This window comes from Protopterus annectens, chromosome 11.part0, assembly GCF_019279795.1.
Source record: "Protopterus annectens isolate FY-2018-M chromosome 11.part0, PAN1.0, whole genome shotgun sequence".
NCBI lineage: Eukaryota > Metazoa > Chordata > Ceratodontiformes > Protopteridae > Protopterus > Protopterus annectens.
Genome location: NC_056745.1, coordinates 1,055,086,275 through 1,055,114,248, shown reverse-complemented (window position 1 = coordinate 1,055,114,248; position 27,974 = coordinate 1,055,086,275). Strand labels below are relative to the sequence as shown.

Sequence of the window (27,974 nt, the reverse complement as noted above, 5' to 3'; positions counted from 1 at the left end):
AAGGATAAAACAGTGAAGCCTAGGGTTGAGGAACCGCAGTCCCGGACGCCGGTTCTTTAGAAGGCTCAGTGGAGCCGGAGGTTTTGCCAGGAGTTTCCATGGAGTCCCAGGCAGAAACTATACTCTTACAGGATGTGCCTTCTCAGGAGGTAGGCCAGGCCGAGGAGGCTTCTCAGGTGACTGTTCTTCCCTCTCTTCCCAAGGTAGTTAGAGCCTCTCCTTCTGTTGCCAAAACTTCTTTAAGAGGTAGGCCTAGTTCAGCTTCAGTGGGGGCTTCTCCTAGCATTTCGGGTTCTGTACCTAAGAAACATATGCTTAAAATGGCAGAAGATTTGATTACTATGATTAGGGGTTCTATGCCCCCGCCTGATAGGAGGCCTAGGGTGGAACCGGAGTTTGATAGTTTTGAACAGTGTTCAGAGGCTTCAGAATCTTCTGTGGAAGAGATGCAGGAGTATCCCACTTATTCTGATTCTGATGTGGATGATTCCACTCCTACAGCTTCTCCGCCTGAGGATTTCTCATTTTCAGAGACTTTGCATTCCATGAGGGAGCACTTTAAATGGGAAGGCCAGGATTACTCTGACTCCAGGAAAAGGCTTAGGGAGTTCTTGTTTTTACCCCAGCATAGGCCTTTAGCTATCCCTCCTGTGTTGAATGTGGTGGAAGATGTTTTTGCAGAGGCTTCCCTGAACCCTGATTCTTTGCCTCCTGCTCCTGTTAAGCCTGATAGGTATTATAGGGTGCCCGAAGCTCATAAATATTTGTTTAGGAGTCCTAGGGCGGACCCAGAAACTATTTCTCAAGGGCCTAAGGGTGTAAAGGCTTCTGTGGTTAAAAATCCTGTTCCCACTGATAAAGAGGCAAGGGCTTTGGATAGGTGGGGAAAGAAAGTGTATACTTCTTCCACTCTAGCCATGAGAGCTTTGAATTGTCAGTTTCACATGCTAAAATATCAGAATTATCTCCTTTCACAATTGAAATCTAAGGTGGATGCTTTGGCGGAAGGTATTGAGTGTAAAGAGTTGCTGGATTTGGTTCATGTGGCTGAACAAGTGGGTAAGCATTCTTTGCAATGTGGTTTTGATGCTGTACAGGCCTCCTCGAGGGTGGCTGCTACCAGTTCTGTTCTTCGCAGGCATGCCTGGTTGAAGGATCAGAATTTAGCTGAGCATGTTAAGACAAGGATTTTGGATGCTCCTTTACAGTCTGATGTGTTGTTTGGATCGCCTGTGGAAGCAGTTTTAAAGAAAATGGAGGACAAAGCTAAGTCTATGCAAACTGTTAAAGATTTTTGCAGGTGCAGCCACCAAGTTTAGTAGAAATTGGCCTGCTAAGGGATGGACATATCCTGCTTATGATTCTCAGTCTAGGGGTAGGTCTAGACGTGGTAGGGGCAGGGCTCAAGGTTCTTTTAGGCCTAGAACAGGAGTTCACCTGCTCAGACTTCTGGCGAGGGCAGGGGTCAGTCCTTTCGTAAACAGACCCAATGTCCTGTCTTCTCGGCTGCCAGCAGATTCACGTTTGGCAGCTCCTTTGGGAGGAAGACTGTCTCTTTTCAAAGAAAATTGGGATTTAATTACTCAAGACAAATGGGTGTTGGATATCATTCACCACGGTTACAGATTTTATTTCCATACAATGCCCCCTTTCAAAGGCATGCCAGACGTTCCTCCTCCACAAAGAGAAGAGGCTCACAAGCAAGTTTCTCAGTTACTTCACATAGGGGCCATTCAGCCAGTCCCTGTATCAGAAAGGGGCCTAGGATTTTATTCTCGCCTGTTCCTTGTACCAAAGAAAGGAAACACGTGGAGACCAATTTTGGATTTATCTATCCTCAACACTTATCTGGACATTCCCAAGTTCAAGATGTTGACGTTACAACAGCTTTTACCTCTGCTGGGCAAAAATCACTGGATGGTAACTTTAGATCTCAAAGAAGCTTACCTTCATGTGCCTATAAGGCTAAGTTGCAGGAAGTATCTGCGGTTTCGAGCTGGAAATTCTCATTATCAGTTCTCTGCATTGCCCTTTGGCTTATCTACTGCGCCCAGAGTGTTCACAAAGGTTCTGGCTCCAGTGATAGCTTACTTCAGGCTTCAAGGAATTCAAATCTATCCTTACTTGGACGACTGCCTGATTCTGGCTCAAGAAAAGGAAGTTCTTCTACAGCACCTGGAATATGTTATCGCAGTGCTAAGATGCCTAGGGTATTCTGTGAACGAAATAAAGTCCAGTCTAGTACCCTCTCAAGACATGTGCTTTCTGGGTGTGAGACTGAATACAGCAGCCCAGATGGCCTTTTTAACCCCGGACAAACAAAAGAGTCTGTCACTTTACTTCCATCAGCTATCTCATCAGTCCGTGCTGACTGCAAGGACAGTCCTTCAAGCATTAGGGTTCATGGCATCTTGTATTCTGGTGCTTCCCAATGCCAAACTGCATATGAGGAAGTTACAATGGTATCTCAAAAATGTATGGACACAGCACTGCCAGGATTTGGACACTGTCATTCCAATAATACCTTGCCTTCAAAAAGAATTCTTGTGGTGGGCTCAGGAATGTCACCTAAACAAGGGACTGTCTGTGACCCGGCCAGAGGCAAGTCAGATCTTAACGACAGATGCCTCGGACATTGCTTGGGGAGCTCATCTAAATGGAAAGTGGATACAAGACAAGTGGCCTGCCAGACTACAGCATCTACATATCAACATGAAAGAGATGTTAGCAGTCCAGTTTGCATTAATGGCTTTCAAGGAGTTACTTCTTCCAGGGCAGGTGTTGATTCTAACAGACAACACAACTGTCATGTGGTACATCAACAAGCAAGGGGGAACACATTCTTATCCTCTATGCAGGCAAGCAATGATTTTATGGGAGACTGCGCTAAGCCTGCAACTAACTCTTCAGGCAAGGTTTCTGCCAGGAGCACAGAACTCCTTAGCAGATGTGTTAAGCAGACAAATCATGGATCCCCACGAGTGGAAACTGGATCTTCATGTATTTCAGAAACTGACAGTGTCATGGGGAACTCCAGACATAGATCTGTTCGCTTCTCCACTAAACCACCAGCTGCCAAAGTATTGCACAAAGGGGTTTCATCACACAGCTTGGAAAGTGGATGCTCTGTCTTTCAGTTGGAAAAACCTTCATGTGTATGCCTTTCCACCTCTACCTCTTCTTCCAAAGGTACTGTTAAAGGTCAGACAAGACAGGCCAAGGATGATTTTGATAGCTCCAGATTGGCCTCGCAACACTGGTACCCTCTACTACGGAGTCTGGTAAAGAAGCCTCCATGGCCTTTACCTCTGATTCCTCATCTGTTATCTCAGAAGGACGGTCATCTGCTCAATGTCAAGCTACACTCTCTTCATCTAACAGCTTGGCATATTCTGTGTTGAAACACAGCAGGTCTCAACTTCCTCAACAAGTTTTAAATGTGATTATGGAAGCTAGAAGACCTAGTACAAGGAAAGTGTATGCAGAAAAATGGAAGAGATTTTTATTTTGGAGTACAGCAAAGAATTTGGAGATTTCTGAGCCTAATTTGAGTGTGGCTCTTCAATATCTTACTGAATTATTGGACAAAGGTTTGTCCTTCTCTTCCATAAAGATTCATGCTGCAGCAATTTCAGCTCATTATGATTGTGACCCACCTTTGTTTTCGCATCCTTTGTTCAAGCAGTTTCTTAGAGGGGCAAAGAATATAAGACCCCACGTAGAGCTCCTACTCCTGCTTGGGATCTCAATTTTGTGTTGGAAAAACTTACTCTACAACCTTTTGAGCCTGCGGCTACTGCTGAATTGAAATACTTGTCATGGAAGACTGCTTTTCTGTTGGCCATTACTTCTGCAAGAAGGGTGTCTGAGTTGCAGGCCCTTATGGCAGTAGAGCCTTTTTTGATTTTCCATAAGGATAGGGTATCATTACGTACTAATCCTTCTTTTATGCCTAAGGTGGTTTCTAGTGTGGCTTTAAACCAAACTATTCATTTGCCTACGTTTTTTGCAGACCCTCAAAATAAAGGGGAAAAGATTTTGCACACTTTAGATGTACACAGGCAATTGCGTTATTATTTAAGCAGGACTAAGGATTTTAGGCAGTCTCAGCAGTTGTTTGTTTCTTTTGCTTTGAGTTCTCAGGGCAAGCCTGTGTCCAAACAAACTATTTCTAGGTGGATTGGCTTTTGCATTGCATTTTGTTATTCCCATCATGGCAAGGAGATTCCAGCTGGGATTAGGCCTCATTCCACTAGGGCTACTGCCACTTCAACAGCATTTCTAAGGGGGGTGGCAACTAAGGATATTTTGGAAGCAGCTACTTGGAGTTCAGTGCATACTTTCTCTAAGCATTATCACCTTCCTATCTACTCTAAGTCTAGGGCTGGTTTTGCCACAGCTGTTTTGCAAGGCATGTTGTCAGCTCCTACTTCTTTATAATTTGCCAGCCTCCCTTACCTCTGCTTTGGGATTCTACCCAATAGTCAGGACTGCAGCAATGGAAGACGAAGAACATAGTACAGTTTTGTACCTACCATAAATGTAGATGTTCGAGGATTCCATTGCTGCAGTCCAATTTACCTCCCTCCTTCCCTCTGTATTTAGGGGTGGTTGTGTAGGTGAGTTTACATGTTTATATTTTGTATATATTGTTGTATATATTGTACATGTTTTGGTGCAGGTTTTTGGGACTTGTCTTTAGGGTCTTCTGACATCTGGGGCAAGAAAAGACTGAGGATATGACGTCGGTCATGCGCATTAGTACCCTGACGTACTGACGTCAGTCTAATGCGCCCTGACCGACGTCAGCCTTATACTCTGGTATTCGGGCCGACTGGACGCGGACTATACCCAATAGTCAGGACTGCAGCAATGGAATCCTCGAACATCTACATTTATGGTAGGTACAAAACTGTACTTTCCTTGCCTAGGCCCTGACCATGACGTACCTTGCTGTCGGTTTTGTGCTTTATTTAATTAGTGCACTGTCCAACATTGGTATATTTTTGCCTCTAAATATTTCGGTTCTCGGTTTAATTATCCAGAAATGTCGTCGGTTAGCCATCCGACTACCGGGATTCTGAAAAAAATGCAAATATAAAGACAGAGACAGGACACCGAGGTCCAAAACTGCCTACAATGCTTCTCCTAAGCCAGTCGCTAGTTCGCCAGTACTCAGTGAGGTGCTTTTGCAGCCCCTGATACCCGCTACTTCTGATTTGCAGGCCTCTACTGAGACCCATTCGGAGTCCGGTATGCTGCGAGATACTTCAACTATGGAACCCGCGGATGTCTCTACCTTGGATGGGTCTGGAGCCGCTGTGCAGGCACCGGCTTCTGAGGGTGTATTCAGGCCTACGGACTTGCATATTAAATCAATGCCTCCTTCATTACTAAGGCCTAAATCTCGATCCATGTCTAAAAAACTGATGCTCAGGCCCCTATGGCAAAAAAACATGATAAAAATGGCTGAAGATCTAATAACTCTAATCAGGGGTAGTCAACCCCACCCCTCTAAGAGGCCTAGGGCTGAACTTGATTATGAATCTTCTGATCAGGATTCTGTTTCTTCTGATTCTTCTGATGACATGGATTTGTCCTTACCTACTTATGAGGATTCTGATGCAGAGGATTCTATTCCCACTGCTTCCCCTCCTGATGATTTTTCTTTTGGGGAAACCTTACATACTTTAAGGGAGCACTTTCACTGGGAAAGCCAGGAATTTTCTGATTCAAAAAAAGAGGCTTAGGGATTTCCTTCTTCTACCTCAGCACAGGCCTTTGGCTGTTCCTCCTGTACTAGACATTGTTGATGATGTTTTCTCATTATCCAGTTTGACCCCTGATTCCCTGCCTCCTGCTCCTAGTAAACCTGACAGATACTACAGGGTTCCTGAGTCCCACAAGTTCCTTTTCAAAAATCCTATTGCAGATCCAGAAACTATTTCTCAGGGGCCCTAGGGCATTAAGGCTTCTACTGCTAAAAATCCTACCCCTTCTGATAGAGACTCCAGGGTGCTGGATAGATGGGTAAAAAGGTTTATACTTCAGCAACCTTGACAATCAGAGCTTTAAACTCCCAATTTCATATGTTAAAATATCAGCAACATGTCATTGGACTGCTTAAAAAGAAAATGATGTTGATACCTGACTGTGTGGAAAATAAAGATTTACAGGACTTAATGCATTCTGCTGAACAAGTTGGAAAACATACTTTGCAATGTGGTTTTGATTCTTTAGCAGCCTCTTGTAGGGCTGCTGATACTGGGTCTGTGCTTAGAAGGCATGCTTGGCTTAAGGAGCAATCTTTGCCTGATCATGTTAAAGCTAAATTGTTGGATGCTCCTTTAAGTCAGGACCGCCTGTTTGGCAACAAGGCTGAAGAAGTTCTTAAAAAGATGGAAGATAAAGCTAAATCTATGCAAACTGTTTAAAGATTTTTTACAAGTGCAGCCAGCTAGATTTAGTAGGCAATGGCCTACTAAGAATTGGTCCTTTCCAGCCCCTTCTAGGTCTTCTCAAGCCAAACCCAGACACAGCAAAAACCCCAGGTTTCAGTCCCAGGGGACTCTCAGAACTAAGCAGTAGGGGGGCCTCCGCTTCCAAATCTGGGAATAACAAGACACCCCCTATGGTAAACAGTCTCAATGACTTCCTTTTAAAATTTCCAAGCACTTATCTTTTGACCGCCCCTTTGGGGGAAAGATTGCTCTTCATGCAAAGAACTGGGAACTCATAACCCACGACAAATGGGTTTTAAATATAGTGTCCCAGGGATACAGATTTCATTTCCACACGTTGCCAACACTAAATGGATGGCCGGACCTGCCCCCAAATCAGTGGGCAGAGGCTCAAAAACATGTACTTTCTCTCTTAAAAATGGGGGCTATTCAACTGGTACCAGAAGAGGAAAAGGGACAAGGCTTCTACTCCAGACCTTTCCTGGTACCCAGAAAAGACAAATCATGGTGTCCAATCCTGGACTTGTCTACCCTAAACACCTTTCTGGAGATTCCAAAATTCAAGATGCTGACTCTTCACCAATTACTTCCTATGCTAGGTAAAGACGCCTGGTTGGCAACACTAGATTTAAAAGAAACATACCTGCACATCCCAATCAGGAAATCTTGCAGAAGATATCTACGCTTCAAAGCAGGCTATACTTATTATCAGTTCTCTGCACTGCCATTTGGCTTGACTATTGCGACCAGGGTATTCACAAAGTGCCTGGCTCCAGTTATTGCATTTTGCAGGCAAAGACATATTCAAATATACCTATACCTGGATGATTGTCTAATTCAAACAGAAAGCCAGGGCATACTTTTGAATCATCTGGCATTTGTAAAAAGGGTTCTAACTTGTCTGAGGTACACCATAAACGAAAATAAATCACAACTGGTACCTTGTCAACAAATTACATTCCTGGGAGCAAATTTGAATACAACTTCCCAGATGGCTTACCTAATGCCAGAAAAGCAAATTAATTTGATAACCTATTTCAAACAAGTGGCCACAAAAACCCTGCTATCTGCAAGACAAATACTGCAAGCCTTGGGGTTCATGGCCTCCTGCATTCTTCTAATTCCATATGCAAGACTGCATATGAGGAAACTACAGTGGTATCTAAAAAGCCTATGGAGTCAACATTCTCACAGCCTAGAAACAGTGATTCCTATCATACCTTGCCTACACCTAGAGTTCCTCTGGTGGGCAGAGGCCTGCCACCAAAACAAGGGACTACCATTAACACTACCCCCTGCCACCCAAACCCTAACAACAGATGCATCAGAGTATGCATGGGGGGCTCACCTGGTAGGGAAGTCCATTCAGGGCAAATGGAACCCAAGTCAAATGCACCTACATATCAATCAAAAATAAATGTTAGCTGTACAGAATGCTATGACAGCCTTCAAGGACTACATTCTTCCAGGACAACTAATGGTAAAGATGGACAACACTACGGTTATGTGGTACATAAACAAGCAGGGGGGGTACACATTCCTACCCCCTCTGCAGACTAGCCATGGCATTGTGGAACACAGCCTTGAGCTACCATGTGCACCTACAAGCTCATTTCCTGCCAGGAAAATTAAATACATTGGCAGACGTACTAAGCAGAAACCTCATGGACCCACATGAGTGGAAACTGGAACCAAGGATTTTCAACATGTTGACAAGCAAATGGGGGAGCCCAGATATAGACCTATTTGCCTCCCCCCAGAACTACCAGTTGGACAAGTTTTGCAAAAGGACTCCCCACAAACAAGCCTGGAAAGTGGATGCTCTGTCCTTCAGCTGGAAAAACCTATCAGTCTACGCCTTCCCCCCACTGCCTCTGCTCTCCAAAGTTCTACTAAAAGTTAAACAGGACAAACCAAGGATGATTTTGATTGCTCCAGACTGGCCGCGCCAGCACTGGTACCCCCTCCTGCGCAGTGTGTCACAGTTATCTCAATGGCACCTGCCTCAGACCCCTTCCCCGCTGTCTCAGCAGGAGAACTAGATCCTGCACCCTCAGCTTCCAACATTGAACCCTGCAGCCTGGCTAATTACTTAAACTCGACCTTATCATACCTCAGCAAACCTGTGATGGATGTCATCTTAGAGGCAAGGAGGCCTAGTACTAGAAAATCTTATGCTGAAAAATGGAAAAGATTCTGTGCCTGGAACCAATCTCAAAGGTTGAGCACAGCAGCGCCCAATTTACCTCAGATTTTGCAAACTTAACTGAGATGCTTCACAAGGGCCTGTCTTTTTCCTCCATTAAAATCCACGCCTTAGCCACTTCAGCACATTATAACACAGAACCTCCCCTCTTCTCTCATCCTCTGCTCAAGCAGTACCTCAGAGGGGCCAAAAATTTGAAACCACCCATGAGAGCTCCAACCCCTGCCTGGGACCTTAACCTTGTATTGGAGAAACTCACTCTACCTCCTTTCGAGCCAGCTGCTACTGCAGACTTAAAATTTCTTTCTTGGAAAACAGCTTTAATTTTAGCAATCACTTCAGCTAGAAGGATATCTGAATTACAGGCCCTTATGGCAGTGGAGCCTTTCATCATCTTTCATGCAGACAAGGTGTCACTCAGGACCAATCCATCCTTCATGCCCAAGGTGTGGTATCCAGTGTAGCTCTTAATCAGTCCATTCATTTGCCAACCATCTTTCCCAATCCACAGAACAAAGGGGAATGGATTCTGCATTCCTTGGATGTGCACAGACAACTTAGATTCTACTTGGACAGGACTAAACCTCAAAGAAAATCTAAACAACTGCTGGTAGCATTTGCTGCAGGGGCAGAGGGGAAGGCTATTTCAAAACAAACCATTTCTAAATGGATAAGCCATTGCATTCATTTCTGCTATAAGCACCATGGAAAACCTATCCCCCAGGGGATCAGATCTCACTCCTCCAGGGCTGCATGTACTTCTGCAACCTTTCTCAGAGGTGTTCCTACCAGGGACATCTTAGAAGCTGCTACCTGGAGTTCTGTACATACTTTCACCAAGCATTATCATTTGCCAATTTTCTCTAAATCCAGAGCTGGCTTTGCCACTGCTGTCTTGCAGGACCTTATAGCTGGCCCTAATGCTACATGAATTCCTCCTCCCACCCATAGCTTTGGGACTCTACCCAAATGTAATGACTGCAAAAGTGAAACACGAGGAACATAGTACAGTTGTGTACACTTACCATAAATGTAGATGTTCGAGTGTATTACTGTTACAGTCCTGGTTACCCTCCCTCCAGCCCCCTAACTTCTTCTGGCTATACCTCTACTTTCCTTTACTGTACTTAAAAATCTTTTTGGTGTATTTGCTTTTTGTTGGAGGTATATCTTTGTGTTTTTATGTTTATTTGCTCACCATTAGGGGGGCACCTGACATCTGGGGCAAGAAAAACTGATGTAATGGTGTCGGCTGCATGTTTTATACCCCTGACGACCTGACGTCATGGAAGAAGGGACAGCAATCAATGCAGGACCCAAAACTTTGTTAATCAGGCTGACTGAGGGCAACCTCCAAGCAGAGACTGCAACAGTGAATACACTCGAACATCTACATTTATGGTAATTGTACACAACTGTACTTTGGACTCCCCCCCCCCCCCCCCACCCTGCCCTCAGAGAAATCCATCTTCCTGAAGGCATTTTTGATGGGCCCATCTTCTTCCTGGGTGTCTTCCCCCTGTGGATGAGCTAGTCCAGCTTATTTCCAGCAGGTCATGGAAGAAGCCGAACACAGTAGAATCAGTCCACAGGAGAGCAGACAAGTTCCTAAGTCCACCAAAAGATAAAACTTTTTTGGAGTAAGGGTGTCCCTGTGGATGTCATTGTGGTTGCTGCAGCCACCACAAAAGAGCTCATGGAACAGAGATCTGTGAGCCATCCCCATAATAGAGACTCACAGGCGATTGACATTTTTGGAAAGTGCGTGTATGTCTTAGCTACTTTCGGGCTGAGGATTACTAATTATATGGCACATTTCACACAGTTACAAAGGAATTTGGTGTCTGAGCTTTCCTCTTCCCTTTCAGAGTTGTTGCCTCCGTAGAGCCTTAAACTTGTCTCTCCAAAGCTTTCCACTCTTACATCCTGTGCTAACGCCACTATGAGGTTGATCTCTAATGTGGTAGAGGCCACCTCTCAAACAGCAGGCACAGGCATTGCTATCAGGATTTATTCCTGGCTTCACCTTTGTGGATTTGCAGACAGTTTCAAGGCGTCCTTTACCAATGCCTCGTTTGACAGATCTACATTGTTTGGTCCTTCTGTCAAGGAAACCCTGACCCACAGTGAGCAGGAGGGAAAGACTTTATCTGCAGTTGGGATCAAGTTTTCTACTCCTCAACATTCCTTCTCCAAGACTCAGAGGGGTAGTAAGAACCAGTAGTTCTGCAGGGCTCAGTCTTCCTTCCAAGATGCACCTCAGGAATCCTCTTCTTCCAGCTGGGGAAGGGGATTTGATGGCAAACACTACCCCAGAGGCAGAGGAGGTCCACAAAATCAGGGCTCCTGAGAACCTTTCTCGAAGAAGCCCCCACAGCACTCCTGAAGCACTTCTCGACTGTCCTATCCTGGAGGCAGTCTGTGGCCATATCTCCTTGCACCACCTGGCTTGGGTTGACTATTACCTCGGACAAGTGGGTGCTAAGCATTGTGTGAAAGGGTTACTTCATATCCTTCAATCACCATCCCCAGTTCAGAAGTCACTCCCGGATGTTCCACCCCACCAAAGGGAGTTAGCTGTCCCAGAGGTTCAAGACCTTCTTCAAAAAAGAGCCATCCAGGAGGTCCCAACAGGACAACGAGGGTCCGGAACTTACTCTCACTTCTTTTTAGTGCCCAAAAAAAAAACGGGGACCAGCATCCCATTCTGGACCTCAGCAAGCTGAATTTATCATTCAAGAAGCCGAAGTTCCAGATGGTCACTGTTCAGTCCATTCTTCTGTCCAAGGACAATTGGAGATGCTCGGTGGATCTCAAGGACTTGTACTATCACATAAAAATCGACAGACGCTCCAGGAGATTCCTGCGCTTCTGCCTGGGGGCCAGTCACTATCAGATCAGTGCCTTGCCCTTCGGTCTCACTTAAGCCCCCCCGGGTGTTCACCAAATGTATGGCAGTGGTAGCAACCCATCTCTGACTGCAGGGGTTTTAGGTCTTCCCATACTTGGACGATTGGCTCCTCTCTCCTCTCACAAGGCATCATCTAACTTTAGCCACAGATTACACTCTCAGCCTGTTTCGATATCTAGGATTTACAGTCAACATTCCCAAGTCACATCTTGTCCATGTCAGAGATTGGAGTTCATATGGGTTCTTCTGGACACAGTGTTTGACACTGCAGCTCTTCCCCCACGCAGGGTAGACATGATCTGGGAGCAAGTCCTCCTCCTCCTGGATCAGGAGAGTGTCCCTGCACATTTGATACTTCAAGCCCTTGATTCTATGGCGGCAGCAATTCAGCTGGTCCCCTACACCAGGTACCACATGTGAGTACTTCAGTGGACCCTTGCAGTACAGTGATAAGCTCATCTTCACCCTATGTCCATGGCAGTTTGGATATCTAGAGTCTGCTGGTGTCACTTAGTGTGGTGGTTCCGGTCCAAAGATCTCCTGCTAGGGACACCCTTTTGTCTTCCACAGCCCCGGGCCACAGTGACCACGAACAACTCCCTATTGGGGTGGGGGGGGCATTTTCAGGGAAGAACGGTCCAAGGCATGTGGTCCCCATTACAGACCAAGTTGCACATCAGTGTCCTAGAGATGAGGGCAGTCCTTCTGTCATTGCTAGCCTTCCAGGACTATCTCCCTCTTGGAACTGTGGCAGTTCAGACAGACAACATGGCGGTCGTCTGGTAAATCAACAGGTGGGGGGGACACAATCATATCCTTTGTGCAGAGAGGCCATTAGAGTGTGGGAATGGGCAATGTCCTCCAGGCGCTTTCTTCTTGCAACGCGTATTCCCAGCAATTCCAACATGTTGGCAGACAAGCTCAGCAGATCTGTCCTGAGTCCCCATGAGCTGTCCCTCAGTCAGTGGCAAGCTAGATTGGGGTCTCCCATGCTGCAATCTGTTTGCCTCTCCGATCAATCACAAATGCAGCCAATACTTTTCCCTGATCCCCCCACCAGGGGAGTCACCAGGAATGCTCTGATTCACAATTGGCTGCCGGGACTACTCTATGCCTATCTTCCAATGCCCCTCATTCCCAAAGTCTTACAGAAAGCCCATCACTGAATGTTCACCTCATCCTCATTGCCCCCTTCTGGCCTCGGCAGATGTGGTTCTACCTCATCTGGTCTCATCTAAAATATCCACCCTGGCTATTAGATCCTGCCCAGGATCTCATTTCCCATCCCTGGGGGTTTCCACTTCCCAACATTCTATCCCTGTGGCTGACAACTTGGTACCTCAAGTTCCAATGATTGTCAGACAGATTAAGCTGCCTTCACTGGTGAAGGACATCATATTGGCCCCCCCAGAAGCCTTCTACCAAAAAGGTTTATTCCAGCAAATGGAAGAGGTTCTCACTTTGGGGTCATCAGCGTGACATAGATCCTTTTTCTGCTCCTAATTCAGACATTTATTTTTTCGTATCCTCTCTGTTTCAACAAGGAGCGAGTTTCTTGATGATTAAGCTTCAATTGGCAGCTATTTCTAACTTTCACCTAAATGATAGCCCCACATTTTCTTCTAGGCTGGCTGTGCAAGGCTTTTCTTAAGGTTGTTGTCTTACTCTGGTCTCCTTTCAAAGATCCGTCTCCTCCTTCGGATCTTACTTTGGTGCTGTCCCTGACACAACCTCCCTTTGAGCCTGCTGCTCTGTGTTATATTAAGTTTATTTCTTGGAAGACAATATTTTTGGTGGCTATCACCTTGGCCAAGAGAGGTTCTGAATTACAAGCTCTTTGCATAAAACCTCCCTTCATGGTTTTTCACAAGGATAGGATGTCTCTCAGGACCAAGCCTTCCTTCATTCCTAAAGTAGCCTCAAAGGCTAACCTTAGTCAGTCAATTCAACTTTTTGTCTTTTTTCCCAATTTTTCAAACAAAGGGGAATACAAACTGCATTGCCTGGATGTTCACAGGCAGCTACATTTCTATTTGAACAGGACTGAGAATTATCGAAAATCATATCAACTTTTCGTGGCATTCTCTCAGGCCAGGAAAGGTAAGGCCATTTCCAAAGTGTGTATTTCACATTGGATTGCTTGTTGCATAGCTCATACCTATGAAAGCAATCACCTTGATCTTCCCAGGCCAGTTAAAGCTCATTCTACTAGGTCAGTGGCCACTTCTTCGGCCTTCTGGGCCAAGACTTCCTTTGATGACATTCGTGCTGATGCTACTTGGTCAAATCCTCATACCTTTGTAACACATTACAGGATAGACTTAGTGTCCAGGGGTAGAGCTTTATTTGGTTCTTCTGTGCCCCAGCATGTCCTTCCTTGAGACCTCTGAGGGTTATGGATAGCTGGGGACTGTGACCCATCTGTGATCAATAATGACATGGATAGCATCAGATAAGGAGTTATGTACTTACCATAACTTGGAATCTGTGCTATCCAGTGTCATTATTCATCATGTTCCCACCCTCTGTCCATCCTCCTTCTGGTGACCTGGGATTTATGGAGTAATGGTGTAATAGGACAACTGCTCCTTATTATAGACAGTTTCACTGTCCTTTAACAAACTCGATCTGAGAATTATGGGTAGCAGGGGCTCTTGGGAGAGGAGGAGCTTGAGCTGAGAAGCTGTCGCTCACTCTGCTAGCTTGGATCTGACGTCAGATCCAAGACCCATCTGTGATGAATAATGACACTGGATAGCACAGATTCCAAGTCATGGTAAGTGCATAACTCTTTTTAAATGCACATAGCCCTGTGAAATATAATTTCTGTCTAGTCTAGCTCAGTTGTTGTACCTTGGCGAATAATATGTAAATTCTCTCTAGTTCCTACTACTGAATTCTCATCTTCCTTGCCAAATATTTTCAGAAATCTCTTCAGAAATCTACCATATTTGTTAAATTTTCCCTTCTATATCTGCCAGATACATCCTCACTGTTGCAAATCAAGTTCCAGTCCCCAAGTATAAGTAATATTTCCTGCTAAAATATAATTATTTCTCACAAAATTTTCTTAAGCACCATAATAGCAGTTTACCAGTTTTTGGTGGAATATAAATACATGCCAGTGTAATCTTCCTCCCTTGTCTGTAGCCCCTTGCTACCACAAATCTACCATTACTATCTTTTTCTCTTCTATCAATGTTGGAGCTCCTCTAGCAATTAGTGTAAGTACTTCTCTTTTATCTTGTCCTTGGTATTTTGCTGAATATCCACCGTGAAATCCTTTCTTTATCAAATTTACATGCTCAGTTCTTTCTAAGTGTGTCTCCTGTAGCATTGCTATTTGCATTCTGCATTTCTTAATATAATTCAGTACTCTTATCTTTTTGTCTAAGCCTGTGAGCCCATTCACATTCCAAAATAATAGGTTTAGTGTAGCCATTATAATAAAAAATTATTCCCAGATGTTACAGCTTTTTTAAATACCTGTTTCCAGCTCTTGTTACATGCACCTACTACAGTTTGGCATGTTGATCCTTTAAACAGTCATTTCTTGTCATCTCCATTTCAACCTGTATCACATTTTACAAAGCTTTTTGCTTTAATGGAAACTGTCAAACTAAAACCGAGACACACTCGCAAAACCTATCAACTTAAAACAAACACACAAAACTACATCTTTAAATAATGAAGTTTAACCCTCTTGAGAGTAACAGATTCTCAAATTGACAGCTGCACTCACAGGCATTAATAAACCTAAAATTAGTGTTATCTGTGCTAACCTTCATATTACAGCCTGTGTCCCTACTTACACTGATTGCTGCCTGTTCTTCTCTTACCTTTATTTATTTATTTTACATTTGTTGACGGGGATTGTCCGACTGAGCTGAAGAGCCCTTTTTAAGTGGAGGCCTGGGGAGATAAGCTCCAACGTATTATATGATTTTCATTATAAATTAGCATTAAACAGCAATGTTACAGGATTATTACAAGGCATTAAGTGGCAATACAATGTTATACAGTGTCAATAATCAGGAGTATAGCAAAACTATTTCAAGATGTATAAAAAGAAAATATATCATTAAGATGAATATAGTTTTTGGGGTAAGTGGCTACAAAAACCCAGTTTCATCATAATGTAGTTGCATGAAGACAAGGCAATTACAATAGAATCTTTCTCTGAGACGATTTACTTAACAGATTTTAGAAGACAGTAGAAAGAGTAGTCAAGGAAGATTAGAGAGAGCTAGTGAGAAGAGCGAGTTAAGGGCAGAAAGTAGATTAAGGTATGGGAACTAGGGGATGTTTAAGGAAGGAGAGTGCAGTGGCAGGACCAGTGACTTTTATAGTGCTCTTTGGTGGCTGTCTTAAATTGTTTAGGATGTGTAAGGGTCCCGATTTTTAGTGGGAGCCTATTCCAGGCAATAGTGGGGTGATAGCTGTACATGTTGCGTCCAAATTTAGACTTGGGTTTGTAGATTTGTAGTAGGTCTTGGTTAAAGCTTCTGAGAGGACTGGAGGGAGAATAATGGGAGATGAGAGGGGATAGTGCTGGGCAGTAGGAAGGCTGGTATAGGATAGAATGGATGATTTGGAGCTGAGAGAGAAGAAGATGGTGGGGTAATTCAAGACAGTTTAGGTGTTTTAGAGAGAGAGATACAGTGATGGGATTTGTAGGTTTGTTGGGCAGCAAATCTAGCTATCTTGTTCTAGGTAGATTCAAGTTTGGTCAGGAGTGCTGGGTTACGATTTGTGAGCATTTTAGAATTGTACATTAGATTGGGTAGAAGGTAGGTGAGAGAGAGTAATCTTGGCTTCAGAGGTAAGGAATTTCTTGTTATGGTAAAGGAGCCCTAGTTTTGAATGAGTCTTTCTGATACAGTTATTAACATGCAAGTCAAATTTAAGCTCATCGTCGGTTACGCCTAAGAGCTTAGTGCTGGATTCTACCTAAATGGGAGTTCATAGGTTGTTACTAGGCTATCGGCCCTTGGGAGTGTTATTAAGGGACTGTATGGAGAAGGAGGGTTTAATATTGTTGAACGTTTTAGGTAGGAAGAGTAACAGTTTTTTTTTTTGTTTGTTTTGTTTTTTTAGGGTTAAGGATGAGCTGGTTGTTAGAGGGCTATGTTTCAACTAAGTTAAAATATGCCTGAGTAGTTGAGAAGAGCTTAGAGGGAGAGTTGGCTGTGGTGATGACTGTAGAGTCATCTGCGTATTGCACTAAAGATGACTGAAGACAGGAGGTATAGAGCTGATTAGTAAAGATATTAAAAGGTAAAGGCCCTAGGAGAGACCCTTGAGGTATGCCCATTTTTACAGGGAGAGGAGGGGAGAGTGCAGAGTGCCATCGCACTGATTGAGATCTATCAGTGAGGTAGCTGGAGAACCATGCAACAGTATCAAAGGAGAAATTGTAGTTATGCAGCTTGTGCAACAGAAGAGATTGTGAGACAGTGTCAAAAGCTTTTGAATGGTCCAAGAATAGGCAAGAAATAAGTTTATGGTCGTCCATGGCTATAGAGACAGTGTTGAGGAAGGATAATAGAGCTGTAGTGGTGCTATGTTTGGGTCTGAAGCCGTGTTGAGTGGGTGTAAGCAGATTTTCCTGTATTAGATACTGCATATCTTGTTTATGAATACATTTTTCTAGTACTTTAGAGAGAGGGGAGAGGATAGTGATAGGTCTAAAGTTGGATATATCAGAGGAGTTACCTCCTTTTTGTATAGGTGGAGTGTAGCATTCTTTCCAGATGGAAGGGACTTTAGATTCAGAGATAGGGCGATTAATTAGGATAGATAGAGGGAGAGCAAGAGAGTCAGCTGCTAGTGGAAGAAAAGTGGAAGGAATATTGTCAGATGATGCTGAGCATGGTTTTAATTCAGAGAGTAGTGTTTGATGTAGCTAGTAGGTACAGGTTTGAGGGAGAAGGTATTTGAGGAGATAGTATTAGGAGTAGGTTCAGAAAAGTTGGAGATGTTAGTAGTATCGGAGTTTGGGTTAGGGTTCAGTAGCTTAGATATTGAATTGATAAAATAGGTATTGAAGATAGTGGCAGTTTCTTCAGATGTCTTGTCTGGGCATGGATTGTGGGAGCTAAGATTACCAGGATGTAATATTTGGTTAATAGAGTAATAGAGTTCCGGAATTTTTTAGGATTAGATTTTAGGGCTGTGGGAGGTTTGTTATAGAAGTCCTTTTTATCTTTGTTTTTTTTTTTTTTTTTTTTTTTGTCAGATTTCTGGGTTCTTTATATTTTTGCAAGTCTGCAGGGAGCTTAGTTTGTGACCATTTTTTCCTTAATTTGTCTCTAGTTATCATAAGGTTACAAGTGGCTTTTGAAAGCCACGGAGATATGGTGGACTTAATTCTGACTTTACAAGGGGGAGCAAGTGAGTCTGAGATGTTAAGGAAGGTGGAGTTGAAAGCTAGGACTGCTTCTTCTAGTGGGAGTTGGGTAGGGAATTTCCAGTTTATTTTAGAGAGGAGGGCATTAAAGGTTTCTGGATGGAGGTTAGAGAGTTTGCAGCAAGTGATAAATGTAGGAGGTTTTGTGAAGTGGGGAGTGAACCTAAGCACTTTTATAGGGGAGTGATCGCTCAGGGTGTTTGGTAGGGTTTCAGGGTTATTTTATTTGGAAGGATTAGATACAAGTTCAGCTGGTATGCTTTCAGAAAACATAAACTTTTAGCCGTAAGAAAAAGTGCAGTGGCCATCTTTAAATAAAACCTACTTATACGCTGTTCTACTAAATGCATTAATGTATTTTGTTATCAGAAAGTCTACAATCTCTTATTCCCTTCCCAGTAATTTCAAAGCTTGTTTTTACCAACCTGCTTGTCCTTGTACCTTTTAATTTTTCATTTCTCTCAGTAAACAATGCCTAGACCTCTCAGTTTTTTGCCTTCAGCTTTAGTCAGCTTGATTCCATTGAAACAAATACAAAAGGTACAGTTACCTTCAGCTGCAGACCTTTCAACTGGTGCTGAACATTAATCTGCTTAAAGAGAACTATTCATTATGTTGTGGTCTCTCATTTTTTAAACACTTTCTTACACAAAAAGCATATTATTTGATTAAGGCAAGGGACATTCACCTATGCACAAGTTAAAGAAAACATTTCAATTCTTCATGTGTTATAAGCAGTGCATATTTATACTTCATCCCTCATCCCAATAGCCCAAGATTACAACCTATTGACTTAAACATACTTTTGTCCAACCTTTCTTCTTTCTAAAGCAAGAATACAATACTATATTAGGGATATATAAAAAAGAATAAGGTTGAAAGTAATATTGCTATGTATTTTAAAATAAGGCATCTTCTTCTTTCGGCTTTTTTCCATTCTTTATTACAGGGTTGTGTTTTAGAACAGGTTTTTATGCAAATTGGAGAAATGTGCAATATTAAGGAGAAACTACTTTATAAGGAATCTGTCTATATTTTGAAATTTAACACAGTGGTACCTGTGGGTTTAAATCTGGAGATTAATTGGAGACAATTAATGTGTGATTGAATAATTGAGCTATTTACTTATTGAATGGATTATTTTTGTGATATGTATTACTCCTGGAAGGCTGTTAGCCGAGGCGCTAGAGTGCTCAAGGTGCTGTTTTATTAACTTTGTTTTTGTACTGTGGCTGGTTGTGGATTCTTTGTTGCTGCTTTTCTCAGAGTTTTACACATTTCTTCTCTTTTTAGTTTGTAGGGCCTGTATTTCTTAAAACGAAATACCAATTTACTTTGTCTTTATCACATAAAACAGTCACTGAAATGCTTTACTATATAACCTAAGATTTATATCATGAAATGTTTTATACTAATAGTGTTAAGAACAACAGTTGTTTTATTTATAGTTACTTTTCCATTTTTCTCACTTTTTTCCCTTTTACTGTATTCCAGACATTAATAACTTGAAGTGGGGCATATGCATGTCTGTCTCCCAACAAGTTTAACAACAAAAATCCAATCTTTGTCAGCCACTTTTTCATGTAAAGTCATATTTCACAAATGTGTCTCATGCTTTATTGTCTGGCATTTATTCATTAATTTCAGTGTTACTAGTCGTCTTCCTGTTCTCCCAACCGCAGACTTAAGTCAAAGGTACTCCTGATTTTTTCTGGTTAACTCCTGTGCTTTTTTTTTTCTCTCCCTCTCTGTCAAGCATTTTCCTTTAGAAAATTCAGAATGTTTCACTACCAAAGTCTATCTGTGAGCCTTACCATTAGAAGAATGAGAAGTAGGGTTGCCAACCCTCCATTTTTTTTCCGGACTATCCGGAAATCAAACTGATTCTCTGGTAGTCCGGAAAACACTGTACAAACTCCGGTATTCTTTTTCATAAAGGAAACAGACTGTCAGAGTTTCTAAATCGGCTGATTTACTATGCTATTTTACAGAAAAGCATAGTAAATCAGCCGAAAGGCTGCAGGAATGGAAAAAGAGGTCGTTCTGCGCCTGGTGATGTCGTCGTGACGCCACAAAATGGGTGGGATGTGGGCGGAGTTACTGGTGATGCAAAGGATGTGGCTTTACTCCGGTTTTAGCCACGATGAAAGGTGGCAATCCTAATGAGAAGCAGAGTCCCTTTCTGTTTCATGGCTCACCCCTTGTTGGATGATTTTTTGAATTTCCCCTTAACTTATTCTAAATCAAAAAATGACCAATCTTCCAGGAAAAAAATATTCTGAAAACAGCTGTTTAGAAATAAACTGAATTTAAATGTCTGCAAAATTAGATAGCGCATTTGCATGTAAAAATACCAGTCAGTTTTGAAAATGAATTTCAAATGTCTGTTTAATTAGCAAGCATTTTGCATTTTTAAAGTATTTCCATTTGTTTAACTACTGATTATTTTCTGCAGGTATGTAAAACACATCACTAAGTATCTTGTTTGGCGTAACATTTTTATTTCTGTATTACATATGTATAGCTATTATTTATCTTATTTGCAAGTCATTGCTTTACTCTGTTTGTGTTTAAGGGCTTTCGTGCTGTTCTAATATTGCTTGAATCATCAGAAATGGCTGCCAGAGTACTTCAAGAAGAGGCATTTGATACAGTTTTATTTAAACAGATGTCCCTTCTGCTTAAGAAACCACATGATAAGCAGGTACTTTATTTCTAGTTGCATCATGCATCTGAAAAGTTATATGAATTTTAATTAGTTGTCATGCACCTGAAAAGTTATATGAACTTTAATTAGTTTTATGTGTAATTTTAGCAGAATTTAGTTTATTATTGCTATTACTTTTTTTTTTTTTTTTTTAGTTTTTGGCTCTTTGTTGCAAATGCCTTGCTAAAATGACTGCTGACGATGACCTGAAACACAAAATGCTGGAGAAATCTTGTGTAGAAAATAATACTATGTTGGCCGAATGCCTTCTTCTTTTGGGAGCAGATGTGAATTATAAGTCCAAGAAAAATTCCTTTCTATATCAGGTGAATTGTTTTTTGATCATTACTTAATCATATTTAGACAAATGTGTAAACATGATTATTCCTTTGCGCATACATAGTCCTGTGTGTACATATTTTTTCCTCTGTTGTGCCTTTCTGAAGCTTTTTTACCATTGAGCTGTAGCCATCACACACAAAATGCAGACTAAAACATAGACCTACATATACTGAGGCTTTTAAAATTAATCTACCTAGATCACAAAGGTCTCCTAAATATGATCTAAGAAGCAAGTACCCCCACTCATCTCAGGCAGCCCCCACCATAAAAGTGCATCTGCAACTCAGAAGTATGCTAAGGCTAATCTACAAAAACCTCCATTCAATTCAATATCATAGTCATAGGTGTTTCCGTAGTGAGACACACTGACACTCCACTCAGATTGAGTAATGAGAGGAATATGGTTAGTTGCCTCTCAGGTGTCAGGATTTACCACATCATGCATGCATTCAGGTCCATGCACCACAATTACATATATGACATAGTCATAGTACAGGTGGTAGTAGACAACATGAAGGGAGACATGATGGAGCTTTTGGAATATGTGACCTAGACATGTATGAACTTATCCTTGAGCTGCATTTTACCATCACTTAAAATAATGTTGCAATACTAACAAAAAATATATATTGACTTAAACAATTGGCTTACCTTCTGGTGTCATTCAAGGGGTCCAATATATGCCAGCCTGGGAGGAGGTGGCAGACTTTCCTAACTGCTGTGTTAGGTATGGCCAGCACCTATCTCCCCAAGGCTTTCATATATTGGGTGAAACCTTGGTAGTGCCTTTTTTAAGCAATGTCAGTCTTCAAAAGCTTCCACCTTAACAAATCAGAATACTGATAACATAAAGGCATTACTTTTTAACGAAAAAAAAAAAAATCCATTCCTTACAGGCATTGCTTACTCTGGAATGCATCCATGTGTGCATTATCACAGAGCCATGATTCAAGTCCTTTGAGAGCATCCCATCAGTGCAAGGTTTCATCACCTGCCGTGCATTCAGGCCCACCTCCATAAATGAAGGCACTAAAGGCATCAGTGTTTCTATATTTGTAAAACAGTCTAACCTCCAGGCTTATGAAACAGGATAATGAACTGGAGCTCCTTGTCCAACTTGCCATTAAAACCCCTTATCACATCATAGATAACTGCATGACCCCCTTTGCTCGTACTTCCTACCTGATTAATGTGGAGCACCATTGCATTAGGTCAAAACACCATTCTCCTAGGGGACTTCAGAGTACCTCTACATCACCTGGGAGACTTACATATTCCCTAACATGTATGCCCAGAGATGTATAAACTTCATAAATACTAGCTGTCTGGACCCCTGGTGATGTTCATCATGTTTCACTGTTGCAGTCATGATTGTAGGGTTCTCCCCTGCCGGCAGGCAGCCCTCGGTCGGTCAGAATCCCAAAGTCTGGGTTCGGCGTCGGCTGTTCAACCATGCTCCCTGACGTCAGAGTGCCAGGAGTACAAAGCTGACAGCCAACGCCATCTTCTCCAGTCTTTCTTGCCGTGCGGTGATAGCAGTTCGCAAGTGCCGGTCGGCTGACTCCTGACGATTTTTTCTGATATACTTCAGCCTGAAGATTTTCTTCTCCACTCACAGCTAAGTACCCCGTTGGGAAAACTTTTTTTTTCTTGCTCCACTCCGATGTCAGAAAAAGTTAATAATTGCATTTCATGTGGGAAGCAAATACCTCATAAGGATTTTCATTCTTACTGTATTCCTTGCTTAGGCCCTGACCACGACGTTGCTAGTTGTCGGTTTTGTGGTAGATTCAATCAACGTACAATTAAGCGAAGGTACGATTTTGCTTTTCATTACTTCGGTAGGCGCTTTAACTACAAAATGTTGTCGGATACGGTTCCGGCTACCGGAGTTCACAAACGTCGCAAGGATAAAGACAGGCTTCCGAGGTTCAAATCTGATGATAGCGCACAAGCGGAGCCAGCTTCAGGTTCGTCCGTCGTCAGTGAGGCGCTTTTGCAGCCCCTGTCGTCGACCATTTCAGAACTGACGGCCGAAATGGACTCTCGTGAGGAGCCAATCAGGCCTTTAAATATTTCTGTTGCAGGACCTTTGGACAATGCTCCTTCGGATGGGTCCAGAGCCGCTGTGCAGGTACCGGCTTCCGAAGGGGTTTTCAGGCCTACTCAGCTTCTAATAAAGGCAAAGCCAAAGACAAAGGCAAACACTCCTTCTAAATCAAAGACTACAACACAGGCCTCTTCTGAGCCGGCTCCCAAGTCACAGAAACAGTTACTCAAGATGGCGGAGGATTTACTTACTATGATTAGGGGTTCACATCCCCCTCCAGACAAAAGGCCAAGGCAGGATGTTTATTATGATTCCTCTGATCAGGCGTCTGTTTCCTCAGTTTCTTCTTCTAATCAGGAATATTCTTTCCCTCCTTATGAGGATTCTGATGCTGAAGAATCCATTCCTTCAGCTTCTCCCCCTGAGGATTTCTCTTTTGGGGAAACTTTGTATGAAATGAGGGAACATTTCCACTGGGAAGGACAGGAGTATTTGGAATCTAAGAAAAGACTGAGGGATTTTCTTCTTCTTCCCCAACATAGACCCCTGGCTATTCCTCCTGTTTTGGATATTGTGGATGATGCCTTTTCGGAGGCTAACTTAACCCCCGACTCTTTTCCTCCTGCTCCTGTTAAGCCTGATAGATATTACAGGGTTCCTGAGTCCCATCAGTTTTTATACAAGAACCCTTCTGCTGACCCTGAAACCATTTCTCAGGGTCCTAAGGGAGTTAAGGCCGCTTCTGGCAAAAATCCCATTCCTACTGAAAAGGATTCCCGATCCTTAGAAAGATGGGGTAAAAAGGTGTACACTTCTGCTACTTTGTCCATTAGGGCTTTAAACTGTCAGTTTCATATGCTAAAATACCAGCAATTTCTCTTGTCTGTTTTAAAACAAAAGCTTACTTCCATTTCTGCCTGTGCAGATGATAAGGAATTACATGACTTATTGCATGCCACTGAACAAGTTGGGAAGCATGGTTTACACTGTGGATTTTGATGCCTTGGAGGCTTCTTGTAGGGCTGCGGCCTCTGGCACAGTCATTAGAAGGCATGCATGGCTAAAGGAACAAAATTTGCCTGAACAAGTAAAGGCTAAATTATTGGATGCTCCTGTTCAGCATAATGTTTTGTTTGAATCAAAAGCTGAAGAGGTGATTAAAAAGATGGAGGATAAGGCGAAATCCATGCAAACAGTTAAAGATTTCTTACAAGTACAGCCACCTAGATTTAGCAGGAATTGGCCTTCAAAAAATTGGTCCTTTCCCACTTCAGACAGGCCTCAGAGGGGTAGATATAGACGCTCCAAAGGAAGGCCTCAAACACAAGCTTCTTATAGACCAAGACAGTGGACTTCTTCCACCCCTAGGGGAGGAGAGGACAGGTCACAAACTCAAAGGAAACAAACTCAATGACTCCCTCTGTTGGGCTACAGGAACTTCTTGCCTGGAAGCCCCTCTCGGAGGAAAACTCTCTCTTTTTTATCAAAATTGGACTCAAATAACCCAAGACAAGTGGGTTTTGGATGTGGTTTTAAGAGGTTACAAATTCCATTTTCATACCTTGCCAAGGCCAAGCAGATGGCCAGACTTTCCAAAACATCAATGGACGGAGGCCTTAAACCAGGTGGAAGCTTTTTTGGCTATGAATGCCATAGAACTGGTTCCACTTTCAGAGATGGGAAAAGTTTTTTACTCAAGGCTCTTTCTAGTCCCAAGGAAGCAAAACTCATGGAGACCCATTCTGGATCTGTTGGTCTTGAACACCTTTCTAGAGATTCCAAAATTCAAGATGCTTACTCTACAGCAGCTACTTCCAGTGCTGTCCAAAGGTGCATGGATGGTAACTTTGGATTTAAAGGAGGCATATTTACACATTGCCATCAGGCAGGATCGCAGAAAATACCTCCGATTCAAGGCCGGATAGAGGCACTTTCAATTCTCTGCTCTGCCCTTTGGATTGTCTACTGCACCCAGGGTCTTCACCAAATGCCTGGCTCCAGTAGTAGCTTACTGCAGACTCAAGGGAATTCAAATTTACCCTTATCTGGACGATTGTCTAATTCAGGCAGACAGCAAGCATGTCCTACTCCAGCATCTAGAATTTGTACAGACCCTCCTCAAGTTCCTGGGATTCTCTGTAAACATAAAAAAGTCAAATTTGACACCATCACAACAGATAACTTTTCTGGGTGTACTTCTAAACACCACAACACAGATGGCATTTCTGACATCCGAAAAACAATTACAGCTGGCTTCAACTTTCAGAACCTTGGCAACTTTAACTCAACTATCTGCAAGGAAATTCCTGCAGGCTTTGGGTTACATGGCATCCTGCATCCTTCTCGTACCATATGCAAGACTACACATGAGGAAAATACAGTGGTACCTAAAATGTGTATGGTCTCAGCATTGCCACAGTTTAGACATACTGATCTCCGTCCTTCCTTGCCTTCCAAAGGAATTTTTTTGGTGGTCCAGGGCATGTGCTCTAAACAAAGGGAAACCCTTCCGTCTGCCTCCTGCCACTCAGATTCTAACAACGGACGCCTCGGATTATGCTTGGGGAGCCCATTTTCAGGGCAATTGTCTGCAGGGCCTTTGGACAAAGGATCAGAAGCACCTGCATATCAACTTAAAGGAAATGTTAGCCATTCAGAAAGCTCTATTGGCCTTCAGGAATCTTTTACAACCAGGACAACTACCAATACGGACAGACAACACCACAGTTATGTGGTACATAAACAAGCAAGGGGGATCTCATTCCTACCCCCTTTGCAGACTAGCCATGGATCTATGGAACACAGCTCTAGCTTGCAATCTGGATCTTCAAGCCAGTTTCTACCAGGGAAACAAAACTTCCTGGCAAATAGTCTTGAGCAGAAACCTTTCGGATCCACACGAGTGGATGCTGGACACCAAAATGTTCAGGATGATAACAGCAGTCTAGGGTTGTCCTCACATAGACCTCTTTGCATCCCATCTCAATCATCAACTACAGAATTTTTGCACCAGGACTTTCCACAGAGAAGCTTGGAAAGTGGATGCCCTGTCATTCAATTGGAGGAACCTCTCGGGATATGCCTTTCCGCCTCTTCCTCTTTTTCCACGGGTTTTATTGAAGATAAAACAGGACAAGCCCAAGATGATAATCGTGCTGGCTCCAAATTGGCCTTGGCAGTTTTGGTATCCAACTCTAAAAAACCTATGCCAGGAGCCCCCTTGGGTTTTACCTCAGTCTCCGAACCTTCTGTCCCAACATCAGGGTCAGGTTCTACACTCTCATGTCAGAACTCTCAGCCTGGTGGCCTGGTTAATCCAGGGCCTTTGATTTCTTCTTTCCTACCCAAGCAGGTTATGGATGTCATTTTAGAAGCCAGACGTCCTAGCACTAGAAAATCTTATGCAGGAAAATGGAAAAGATTTTCTTCCTGGATGCAGACTCAGGATTCTGATCCTCTTCTTCCTAACATTACTTTAATTTTACTTTACTTGACAGATCTCTTACATAAGGGTCTCTCTTTCTCTTCCATTAAGATACATGCCTCTGCTATTTCTGCTCATTATAATACAGACCCTCCCATTTTTTCCCACCAGCTTATGAGACAGTTTCTCAGAGGAGCTAAGAACTTAAGACCTCCTAGATCTCCTCCCATTCCTGCTTGGGATCTTAACTATGTTTTGGAAAAACTAACCTTGCCTCCTTTTGAGCCTGCTGCCTCTTCTGACATCAAGTTTTTATCTTGGAAGACAGCTATCCTGTTAGCCCTAACCTCTGCCAGGAGAGTTTCAGAGTTACAAGCCCTTATGGCTGTGGAACCTTATATTATTTTTCATCAAGACAGGGTATCTTTGAGGACTAATCCTACCTTCATGCCTAAGGTGGTTTCCAAAGTGGCTTTAAATCAAACTATCCACTTGCCAACCTTTTTCCCCACTCCTCAAAATAAAGGGGAAAGGATCTTGCATTCCTTGGATGTACACCGACAACTACGTTTTTACCTGAACAGAACCAAGGACATCACAATTGTTTGTTTCTTATGCTTCAAGTTCCCAAGGTAAAGCCATTTCAAAACAGACCATTTCTAAATGGATTGCTCATATAATCAGATTTTGTTATTCACACCATGGAAAGCAAATCCCAGGGAGTATACGGACTCATTCCACCAGAGCTGCTGCCACTTCTGCGGCCTTCCTCAGGGGAGTTCCTACCAAAGACATTTTGGAAGCTGCAACTTGGAGTTCTGTGCATACTTTTTCTAAGCACTACAATCTACCTCTCTACTCTAAGTCTAGGGCAGGCTTTGCCTCTGCAGTCTTGCAGGGCCTTTTAGCCGCCCCTTCTTCTTTATGACCACCTCCCTTTCTTTCAGCTTTGGGATTCTACCCTACAGTCATGACTGCAACAGTGAAACACGATGAACATAATACAGTTGTGTACACCTACCATAAATGTAGATGTTCGAGTGTCTTCACTGTTGCAGTCTGGGTTTCCCTCCCTCCTGTCCCCTCTTATTTTTACTTTTGTGTAGTTCCTTTTTTCACCATTCTTCTGAGGTGTATTTGCAAAGGTTATGGGACCTTTTTCATTTTGGGACTCCTGACATCTGGGGCAAGAAAAACTGGAGAAGATGGCGTCGGCTGTCAGCTTTGTGCTCCTGGCGCTCTGACGTCAGGGAGCATGGTTGAACAGCCGACGCAGGACCCAGACTTTGGGATTCTGGTCGACCGAAGGCTGCCTGCCGGCAGGGGAGAACCCTACAGTCATGACTGCAACAGTGAAGATACTCGAACATCTACATTTATGGTAGGTGTACACAACTGTACTTTCACCCCAACTACAGGAGACGATATCCTGGACTTGGTCCTCACCAATATGGTATGGCTGTG

General features: G+C 43.0%; 1 protein-coding gene across 1 annotated transcript in view; it reads left to right on the top strand.

Annotated features, from left to right (window-relative positions):
* The window catches only part of LOC122815022 (leucine-rich repeat serine/threonine-protein kinase 2-like), a 2,570,681-nt gene that overhangs the window by 616,796 nt on the left and 1,925,911 nt on the right, over positions 1-27,974 (top strand). Inside the window, 2 exon segments of the mRNA XM_044087274.1 lie at positions 20,563-20,691; positions 20,850-21,020. Coding sequence (XP_043943209.1) covers positions 20,563-20,691; positions 20,850-21,020 — 300 coding nt within the window.